The 11,511-nt window shown below is 36.1% G+C and overlaps 1 protein-coding gene across 2 annotated transcripts in view; it reads left to right on the forward strand.

Annotated features, from left to right (window-relative positions):
- The first annotated feature begins 1,947 nt into the window (after positions 1-1,947).
- LOC578402 (ribosomal RNA processing protein 36 homolog) overlaps positions 1,948-11,511 on the forward strand; it is a 9,941-nt gene continuing 377 nt past the window's right edge. Inside the window, exons 1-10 of one of the 2 annotated variants that reach the window (XM_030999530.1) lie at positions 1,948-2,050; positions 2,978-3,052; positions 3,984-3,999; positions 4,482-4,542; positions 5,252-5,332; positions 5,915-5,981; positions 6,393-6,497; positions 8,045-8,119; positions 9,794-9,911; positions 10,264-11,511. The exon at positions 10,264-11,511 is cut by the window's right edge and continues 377 nt beyond it. In XM_030999530.1, the coding sequence (XP_030855390.1) occupies positions 2,039-2,050; positions 2,978-3,052; positions 3,984-3,999; positions 4,482-4,542; positions 5,252-5,332; positions 5,915-5,981; positions 6,393-6,497; positions 8,045-8,119; positions 9,794-9,911; positions 10,264-10,409 (756 nt within the window). In that variant the 5' untranslated portion in view covers positions 1,948-2,038 and the 3' untranslated portion in view covers positions 10,410-11,511. Of the gene's footprint in view, positions 2,051-2,258; positions 2,342-2,977; positions 3,053-3,983; positions 4,000-4,481; positions 4,543-5,251; positions 5,333-5,914; positions 5,982-6,392; positions 6,498-8,044; positions 8,120-9,793; positions 9,912-10,263 lie in introns of those variants that run through there. The other variant, XM_030999531.1, reaches the window with a different exon arrangement.

The raw sequence follows: 11,511 nt of genomic DNA on the forward strand, positions 1-11,511 counted from the left end.
TTCCGATCCCTCCAGATGCCTTAACGTCCCAAACCCAATCCCAAAATACCACACCTTTCAATCCACCTTGAACAAGCTTTATTATCATCCTGATTATGATCTATAATTGCGATTTTCCTGAGTGGAACTTGTAGTAAGGCTACCTTTCACATTCAGCCGCCTTTCAATTACTCAGACATACTCTTAAGGATTGTATATCCGATTGTATATTAACTGATTTCTATGCATTAAACTGATCGTTTGCCAATTATAATTCACTTGACAACTTTCTTTTGAACTATATAACTCGTGAGCATGAGTAGTTTTGCTGAGACAAACACATTTTAACGGTCAAATTCTATTTCGAGATTTTGAACAAAAGATGAAAATGTGATATTCCTCACAGCGTTCATAATTTAGAAAAATAAATACCGTGCAGAAGTAGAATTAATTTTAGGCCTATTATCTTCAAAATCAAACTATCAAAAAGCTGATTATCGTATGATAGCGACATTGCATTGTACGTTTTTCATAAAAAGGAATTATTTCCAGACTAGAAAGGAATCTATTAGTTAAGGACTGACAGAAAATGTACTGCTCAAAAGTTATTTAGAGTAGTCTAGCATATTATGCGGTAGTGCATCCATTTGCATTTATGACACAGAGTCAATTAAGTTTTTGTTAAGCTCAGGAAATAGAAATCAAACCAAAAGAAATGTTATGTAAATACATGCTTCTTGTTCCTTAGTGAATGTCTCCTTTTGTTAATCGTTATCCGGATCTGGCAACCTGTTGGTATAGAAATAGAAATATCTACCAATTAAAAGTGAATTTGTCTTACATATTTTTCTTAGTTTTTATATTAATTACCCAGGCAAGGAAAGGGGATAAATAAAGGTTGCTAAGGGGGAAATTAGGAGAACCTTTCAAGTAAGTGATAGGGTGCAGAAGTTATGTACAAACTACATTTTAGATAGCATGGTAAGGCAGCAGAAACGTTTGTTCTGGGGGATTTCGTTATAAAAGTATTGGATCGTCGTCGATAAGGAGCTCGATCTCGGCCTGCCTGCACGTCATCCATGGTCTTGAAGTGAGTCTGGTAGAGAGATACTACAGAGCTGAGCTGCCAAGTCTGCGGCGTTGGCTTCTTAAGAGACTGGCCAAGCGACACGAAGGGACTCACCAGATGGAAGCTACCCGTGTATGTATTTGTCAATTATATTATGTATTTATAAATTATGTTCTATTCATCTTGGACTTCATAATTTGAAAAATGATTATATACCTCTAAATGATTGTGTCTTTTTGTCCTAGTAGCAGTTTAAAGAAAAAGAAAGTCACTCACGTACGTGACAAAGTTCTTAAAATGATACAAGATATGTGTAGAGTTACGTTAATGAGCCGATGTATGAATATGAATACATTTCTCGAATCAAAACCCAAATCTACAAAGCAAATCGATGTTTGTCAGTGGTCTAGGGTCACTCCAGTTAATGCTAATGCGTATTGACCTGTAGCGCGCCATACTACGTGCTGAGATGCAGCAATTGCACACAATTCACACATTACACATCATTGCACATTATTGCACACTAATGCACACAATGCAGTGGCTGTTCGGCAAGTTTGACAGTAGACTAACGGTTTGAATTTCCAAATAATTCTTTCTAACATCGGTAAATTGAAAAGATCGTATTTTACTGCTACTTAGGTGTCATCAATTGTAACTATAAAGTACCGATTTTTAGGGAACTCAGTTGAGTTTTGTACAGTGGTGTTTGGCACGTTGAGAATCAATAGATGTGGTCTAAACAGTTTAATGCAGCTATGTGTGGTCTAGGGTCACATGTTAAAGGTGACCCCCTCCCCCCCCCCCACAACAAAAAGAGCTCCCCCCCCCCCCCCCCCCCCTCCTCCCCTTTCACAGTGTGTTTTTTCATTTTTCCTTTGCCTTCTCTGAGACGCGGCGAATAGCTTCGAAGATCAGAAAATCTCTTTTTCTCCACATTTGTCCAAGCTCAGTCCCTCCGTCAAAGCAAAGTTCTGTACTTAAACAAGAATGTCAAGAAAGGTATGTACATGATGTATGCTAATGTATGCCGTGTGAAAATAAAATGAGACAAAACTATGTGTCAGACAAATTTCAATAAACACAAGGCTCAGCTCAGCGTGCGTAACTCTACTGCCACACTGGCAGCGCGGCGAGCGAGAGGCACGAGCAGTCGAGCACGGCATGCACGAAGCGGACCACGGTAGCGGGCCGCGTCAGGTCGAGCCCTAAGGAGTAGGATTTAATAGGCGTCAGTTCCTGCGCTGAAGTCCATGGGTTTACATTCTCCTCGGATTACTGCTCATGCTACCAGTTGCGTAAAGTCGAACCAGTCTTATCCCCATTTCAAACCAAGTACTTCCCCAGCGGCCAGCCAGCCCGGGGAAGTGCTTGTTTTTCCAGCGCTTGTTCAGAAACGTAACCCAAATTTGACCTGTAACTCCGGCGTGGAGATACCCTACTAAAACATACCCAAAATGAAGTAAAAATTCATTGAATGTCCAAATAAAGATCATGAGTTAAAAGTTGTTATGTTTATTACCTGTTTCGTGTCAATTTTCTTGTTATTTTAGGAGTATTTTTCGGATGAACGTTGTATATTAGTCTAGATCTAGTAGGCCCCTATACCCTTTTTCACCACTGCACAATACAAGTGCATACTGATGGTGGGTTGCGGGCTGGCGCCTGTGTGAAGTTATCTACCGTAATGTCTCAGATCCTCATTACTAATTAGTATGATAATCATGACAAAATTCGCGTCCTGAATCTGACCTTTCTTCCAGCACACCAATTTTGAGATTTGTAAACAGTGGCTAATGCCTTTTATGGCCTATTATATTTTTTTTTTAATATCATTTGTTTATTTGTTGCATTACCAGTAAAATAATGAATTGAATACACTGCCAATTGCCCAACTCTTATACTCTTTTGTGTCAATTTATACCTTAGAATTCCCAAAGCCCCCTGAAAGGCCATCATGGACCTGGAAAGAGAGTTAAGAGACAATCTGATGTTGGTAAACTGGTAAGTGTTTAAATATCAATCAAACAACAATACGGGTATTGTTTTTAGGGTATTGGGTATAGGGTGTAGAGATGCCTGCTCTAGCACAGTGTTTCTCAAAGTCTGGAACAGGGCTTGTCTTATCTGGTCAGCTCGGGGGGGGGGGGGGGCTTTTTTTTTAAAAATCCTTAAAGAGCCGCGGGCAGAATAGACCCCGCTCCCCCCCCCCCCTATATTTTGATACCAAATTTTGACCAATGGGTACCATGGGTACTGCGTAGCACAACAATTGCTAAAATAAATTTTTCCCCATAAATTATGTACAGTACATGATGCATAATTGTCACTACGCACATATGTAGTTGATTACTACCTGTAATCATTCAAAAACCATTTGAGACATAGATATGAAATTTCATGGACTTATTCCAGTTCATGGGATACTCTGTCAAAAGAGTTTAAAGTTCATGGCCAAGATAGCACCTGCGCTCTGTATACCCAAGCTTGAGCAACTTTAAAACAAGCCTCATATTTTCCAGTATACAAGTTCCATTACTTTAAGTTGTAGGAGTAGATTGTCTCTATATTTCGCATCATGTAAATGTAAATAAAAATGTAAATGTTTGTACTCCTTCTATTACTATTTTTAAAAAAAAATTTGTAAATATTTGTATTATTATTTCTGTATTATTTTTGTTGTTGGTGAATGGTGATGATGGAAAGTGGTAATTTGTCACTTAGACATTGGGGTAGGATTTTTGATTTGTCATTCATGTACACATGATAATTTTCTTTGTTTGTTTTGTGATTGTTTGATTGTTTCTGTAAGCTTTTTCAAGAAATTGACACAGACATCTGCTATAAAGTGATCAGAGTAATGGATTTTTTTATTTCCAAGAAGTTTTAACCCTTCTTTTTTTTTCTCTCCCTCTTTCTCTCTTTCTCTTCACAGAAAGCTATCAGACAAGGTGGGTGCTGTGGAGTTTAAATTTCACGATAAATTAGTGTAATAGTGTATAATTGTTTTTGTTTTTTCAATTAAGACCTCCAAACCACCTGCCATTTTAGTACCATAGGCTATATTTAACCAGCTTAATTTTCAGATTGTATCCACTAAATTTTTTTTCAACTTCTTTTCCTTTCTTAAAATTTAAAACAGGATGATAAATTTATTGATAAATTCATTTTAGATATAGTCTATGTTTGTAAACTTATAGTATATGAAGTTATTGGGTAGCAGTTTAAGGGTGATTACAATGAATTGCTTATTTGGTGTAGATTATTATTATCATATTACACTTATTTGCGTGTTACAATCAGTAGAGCTTGTCACTATTTTGAAATACATGTACCCAGTGTTTACAATCACAGATTTCTTTTTCCTGTAATATCAAGTCAGAAATGATTTATGTGAAACATCTTTCCTCTTCTTTTTTTTTGTCATGAGCAGAACTGTCAGAAGTCTCATTTGGCGAGCTACAGAAATTGCAAGAGAAAATTGGATCCAAAAAGTGAGTAAAATTTGTATTTCAGGTTCATTTGTAGCCCATTTTCAAGTAACCTTTATCATCCCTTCGCGGCGCCTTTGAATGTTTTTTAAACAGATATATGGCGCCGTACAAATGCTGTGAATCATCATCATCATCATACCTTGATACAGATATATTAAACACAGAAGAAGAATACTTTCTCTTCATTTGGCTTTAATCCGAATTAGTATAGGGTAATCATGACTGTTTGAGTACACCGAGACAAATTAAAGATTTCACAAAAATTGTTAGATGTCCACTTTCAGGTTAAAGCTAATCTTGAGCTCTTGTATGGGAATGGTGTGTCGAGAGAACATGGCCATAATTCATTCTGGATTGTCTATCCTGCAGTAGATTGATTGTTTGACCAGAAAAATAAAAACAAACTCACAAAAACTTGCTGGAAATCATCTTCAATAAAAACCACAACTCTCATTTTGCTCATAGTGAACTGTGTGTTAAAGCACATGGTGTCGGGCCTACTTACCTTGATTTCCTTATCTTTCTATGCTCATTACTTAGCCCCGATATATTTTCTACCAAAATCGTTCGACACATGTCATTTATTTGTAATCTTGAACATTCAGTGTAAGATTTGTTGGATTCTGTGAGAATATATTTCCTATCAATCATTACCAGAACTCAAGCTTATCTTTAAATACTTTTTTTTTTTTTAAATCAATTTCTTCAGGTATCATGAAGCTCTATTTGGCAAACAAAAGGAGAAATCCCAGGAAGCATCTAAACCATTTAAACGAGCAAATAAGAACAGGTAAGCCTAGACCTAGACATCATTCTGTTTGCATTTCAGTCAGAACAGGCGTGGGCTACATCATATGTGCAGGGCTACTCCATTTTGTTGTTTTTTATTTCCTTTATGCACACTCAAAGTTAAATATAATGATGAGCATACAGTTTAAGTCAGCTAGAATGTATAAAAATCAACCTAAAAACACTTTACTTTGCATTCAATGGGCTAACTGATAACAAATATGAAGAAAGTCAGACTTTGGTTCCATGCAGGCAGTAGTCTTATGTTAATTGAGAGCTGATTTGATGAGATAACCACCTGTCAGTGACCATGCAGGAAGGTCTAATTCCTCCTGGCCAAACTAGTGCCGAAAGGCTTTCATATCATATCCACTTGTAAGTACAATTGATGTATTGGGACGCACAATTTCATTTTTATCATTTACCAGACCAGTGATATTTTTAGTTTAAATGATCTTATGACATCCATAGGATCGTTTCTGGTATTTCATAGATGTTTGAGTTAATTCTGTTTTTGCATTGTCATTTTATATTTTTTCTTTGTATAGCCATTTCATTTGTTTTCCTTGATATTTTTGTCTAGACCACGTGAACAGTCCTCTAAGAAGCAAGTGACAAGATACAGGAATGTGGTAGAAGTCAAGAAACAGGTCAGTTTTTATTTGAGCCTCTTCCTGGAATGTAATGACACCCCCCCCCCTACCCCCCACCCCCATATAAAAATGCTGTATCGAAATAAAATGAAATGAATTGCGGTGTCCTGTTTTCCATGTGTAAGACCTAAATAAGAGAACACACATTTTTTGTTATAACAGTTTTACTGCCCCTTGATGGAAATGGCACATAAGCAAATATGAGATGAGCTCTTTTCCATCCATCTCTCATTAATCCCCCCCCCCCCCTCTCTCTCTCTATCTCTCTCTCTTTCTATCTCTCTATCTCTCTTCTTCTTCTCTCTATTTATCTATATTTCTCCTTCTCTCCTTCTTTCATTCAGTTTATCCCACTATTTTTCAAATATTTATTTGACTCTGTCTCTGTTTTTCTCTTCCTGTTTGCAGATGGCCAGAGATCCTCGGTTCGATGACTTATCAGGAGATTTCAGGGAAGAAACATTTGACAAGAATTATGAGTTTCTCTCTGATATCAAGGAAAGAGAAAAACAGGTGAGCAGCCAATTTTGTAATTTGAATAAAGAATATTCTAGATATTTCAATAAGAAGGCTACACATTAATGAAATATCTTATATTAATGATTATAAAATGGCTCTAGTATTTTAAGCATCGTGATTGGTCAATACGCGTCAAATGACATTGAAAAAATTTTGATGGAAGCACGATTTTGCAGAAATGAGTGCAGAAAAAGCGCAGTAAAAAGTTATATTGCACGGTGCGTACGCGTGACCATGGAGATCCAGTGCGCGCGCGTACGTGTAGTACGCGCTCCCTCGAGTTGCATTGCAATTATTGTAGGCTAAGCGTAGCTAATATTGTACGCTCCACCATGATCCCCAGCGCAACGTACGCGCGCGTAGCTAGCTCTAGCTAGCTAGCTAGCTAGAGCGGCCAGCGCCAGCGGGGTATTATTAAAAAGCAATTTTTTATTTTACTTTTGCCTTGGATTTAGGCCTGTTTTGACTTTTGGATTTTATAATGAAGCCAGGAATTTCAGCTGTCTGATGTAGACTCGTCTCTAGACCCACTGTATGGATTTTATTTTTAATCAAGGCAATGAATCCCATTGACTTTTTGGTAAGCCTGCAAGGTCTTAGTCTAATTAGAAGTAGAACCAACATAACTCTAGATCTAGATCTAGATCGAACTCTCGTAGACTCTAACTTATTAGATCTAAAGTTTCGTTTTTGCTATTTGTGTCGCTATTTTATAAAACAAATAACGCACTTGACCCTGTTGTGCAAAACGTAAATGCAGTAAACGCTCGGTTTCTTCAGATGGTTCGCACTGTCAACTCGCCGCAAGCGGCTCGTTGCACAGAGCGGCACCAATCTAAAGAAACCTCGCGCGTACTGCATTCACCGCTATTGCACTCTGGGACGTGCGTTATTTGTATAATATGAGGTACTCTAATAATATTTGCATTTTCCATCAACCATTCATCAAACCTTTGAAATGTTGAATTTTATATACTTTGTTACAGAATTACACAGAAGGATGTTTTTTTTCGTCATTCTTTAACAAAGCTATTTGAATTTCAATATTTTACAAATTAGATGAATAGTTGATAGAAAACTGAGCTGTTTTGAAAGTACCTCCTAATACTAGTTTATATGTTATATCATTAATTTGTAGATTTTTATTAAAATGTCTATAATATGCTATTTTCAAACTTGAAGTTATCAGAAAACAAGTTGGAATCGACCTGTCCTGTTCCTGATCTTTGGCAAATCGTCACCCAGCAGGAAATAAATATAACTAGATGAACCTAATTAATCTAGAATTGCCATATCAGTAGCTGAAATTGTTTTGGTCTCCTTTCATAACAATAAATATTGAAATAATTTGAGTCTTCAGAAAATAAAGCTACATACGCAAATAGCTGAAGGGATTGTACTGATATTTATTTTTGAAAAATGATGGATATAGATCTAGTTATTAATTGAATGTAATATATGAACATGTAAAAAAAAAATTGGTCTCAGTACTAACAACATTTTCATTTTTCTGTCTGTTTTTTAATCTGGTGTTTGTACAGGAATTGGAGAAGTCCATGAAACAAACAAAGGATCCGCAGAAACAACTCAAGATTCAAAGATACCTCTATAAAATGGTGAGTCATGTTCTCTGTCACTTTGTGATATGGTCTACCCCTTCACGCACCCCCTCCCCCTTCCTCTTGTTTCGTCTAGGAGTTGAGATTGATTGTTATTACCAACCAACCAACAACAAAAAACCCACCAAATTCCGACCTGATATTTTTCATTTCAATTCAAATTGGTTTATTTCAAATAAAACTTTCATCGCGGCATTTAGCCGAATTACAAAAGTTTACAAACAAAACTAATAACACATAATGTAATATATAAGATACCATAACATGATATATTGAATTTGTAAAATAAATCAGTATCTCCTGTAATGAGCATGTTGTTGTTGTTCTTTTGGTATTATAATGCTATTAGTCAAATTTGACTATTGTTGCCAATTTCATCGCATCTCTTTCTTTTAATGTCTTGGTAAAATTATTATTTTTCTTTCTTTTTCCAACCTCATTTTAATATAATATTAGTCATAGTCTACAAAAAAAAAAAAAAAAAAAAAAAAAAACAATTATTTCAAATTAAACCACGATCCGCACACAGTTCCAACTCACGCTGGCCCTGTCCTTTCTATGATGCCTTCTTACCAGCCCAGCGAGTTACGTTACGCCGTACGCTTCTCGGTTGATAAACTCAACCTAGGTCACTCTGGCATAGACAAGGGGGCGTCGTGTACCTGTATGTTTAGAGGGTTTATTTATTTATTAGGAGAAAAACAACTGCATAAGCAAAACACTTGTGGGCTTTATTAGTTTATATGAGTTAGTTCATGAGATTATTTATATAGTGCATGACTTTTAACTACTATAATCATTGGGGGGTGACATGCTTTCGAGTAATAGCAAGTTTTAATTGCTTTTGTCACCCTGGCCAGCAGATTGTATCCTTCTCTCTGTGAAAATCTATGGTGTCTTTAAAAATCTAAAAATAAATTTTGGCCAGTTGAAATATAATCTTGAGCTCATTCGGACATTACGCTGTTAGTGCCTTATCAGACAGATGTGGCAAAACATATCGTGTAAGTGAATTACAGGAGACAATATTTTGGGAGTATCAGAAATGAAGACGCATACAAAAAAGGCCTGTATACTGATCCGAGTGTTCTAAAAATATAGAAATATCAATTGGTAATAACTAGTCTCGTTTAATTTTTCCATGCCAGTTTTTGTAAAATAGTTTTTACCACTGTCATGTCTTGAAATGCCTTTAGTTTGTATTGTGTGAGAATGCTTCTTTTCAAAGGAGACATGTGCCCAGATGGATTTTCACCTAATAGTTACGCTTCGGTCAAGTCAGTGAGACCAACCCAAAACTTGAAAATTACTCAACAAACAATTACATTATCTGGTTTGGCAAAAAATTGATTGATTTTTGAGTTGTTGGGGAGTTGGATTGGCAGTGTGTATGACATATTGGCCCAATTGAATTTTGCCATTATGCAGTTTATTTATACATTGAGACTGTAAGGAATTTTGTGTCACATGAAGATAGGAATCCACTTGTTTGAATTTGTGCATATGAGCAAGAAGTTTAAAAGATGTTTTATTCTCATATAATTGTTTAATTGCGGGTCATTCAGCCCACAGTCAACCCATTATCCAACATTGAATTAAACATTTTTGTTCTGGTCCACCTCCGCATGGCCTTCTTTAAATTCTTTTGAAATGATATTCCTCCGTTTGTAGGAACAACAAGAAAGGGCAAAGAACAAGAAGGATACTGCCAAGGAGTTGGAAAAGAAGTACATGAAAAAAGAGAAGGATCTTGTGAAACAAGGGAAGAAACCTTTCTTCCTCAAGAAATGTAAGTTGTCCGTTGATGGAGTCTATAATGACATTCTACTCGACTGCCCCGAAAAAATGGTTTTATGCTCTTGATATCCCAGTTGATTGCTCTTTATGATGCTGATTTCATTGATATTAAAGATGAATGTTTAGTTAAGCAAGTTTATCAAAAATGTAATCTCACATGCAGATATTATTATTATTGTTCTACCTTGATGAAACATTATACAGTGCAAGAGTGTATAGCTACCAATCAAACGTAACTTGATGCCTGAAAAAGATGACCGTGAAAATGATAAGAAACAAAATTGAGAGTGATGTTGGGTAGCATATGATGTTCAATTTATATTGGTTTGTCTCTTTGAATGCAGCTGACAAGAAGAAGTTGGAGCTAGCAGAGAAGTTTAAAGCATTGAAGAGCAGTGGGAAGGTGGATAACTACCTCGCAAAACGGCGGAAGAAAAACGCCCAGAAGGACCGGAAGAAGATGCCATCCCTTGTTCATGATGAGAGCTGAGTGTAAAAGAACAAAATGATGTGTGAACTATGTGTGTGCATGTCCGACGATGCTGCTCATCTAGCTCTGTTAGGAGAAGGAGGAAGTGAGGTCTCTGATCATTACACATGCTACATGTCGGAGAACTATCAAAGGACTAGGGAGGCAAAGAGTGATAAAGTGCTGACATTCACTCCATATTAATACACCAAGTGCAAGACTGAGATATGGAGTGCACTTTGAAGACGCTGAAAATTTTATGAGATTTCAGAATTGTTGCATTGGCAACACGTCCAAGTCATTTGAACTTGATTCAACGCCTCACTCTCCTTAGCTTTGCAATCAAACTGGTGAAGTTGTTACGTCACTGGACTATGGATCGAATGGTCCGAGGTTTGAGTCCTAGGTGTTGCACTCCTGTTGTTTCCAAAACATCAACATACATTGCCACTTCAATCTAGGTGTAGTAAATGAGTACCTGGTAATTCTGTTAATGCTTTCAACACCTTAGGGCAGCTCTGATGAAGCCAGGGTGATAGGAGTGTTACTTTGTCTCTCATGCAACCAAAACATACCACTTCAAGTACCTATTAAATAACATATTATATTAACTAACTTTATACCACTTTATTACTAGTAATTCTGTCACTTTATTGTAATATTGTAATTTGTTATTATTGTATCGTAATTATACAAATCTCCTGTGAATATTGTAATTCTATTTAATCTATTTTAATAAAACACAAAATTAAAAATACAAAATTAAGCCACTTTACAACCATCCCCATACAAGCACATGGACATTTTTATTTGTGCTCATTTTTATTTTGTAAACATTTGACACACAAATACTAAGTATAACAAATACTTACTACTTTCCTTTCTAAATAACTCAAAAAAAATGCACATATTATTTAACACATAATCACACACGTATTAACTAAATATAGTATGCATTTTGCAATTTTATAAACATACCTTACTTGCACATTCTGTTCACAAATCATCACAATTTCTCATCAATTACGAAAAGCAAACTTCTGCATAAAGCCAACAAAATAATATTTTCTTATTAAAATCCTTTATCAAATCGTAACAGAGACCAAAACAAATTATGCATGAT

The sequence above is a fragment of the Strongylocentrotus purpuratus genome, unplaced genomic scaffold (genome assembly GCF_000002235.5).
Source record: "Strongylocentrotus purpuratus isolate Spur 01 unplaced genomic scaffold, Spur_5.0 spur5_scaffold_5, whole genome shotgun sequence".
In the NCBI taxonomy this organism is placed as follows: domain Eukaryota; kingdom Metazoa; phylum Echinodermata; class Echinoidea; order Camarodonta; family Strongylocentrotidae; genus Strongylocentrotus; species Strongylocentrotus purpuratus.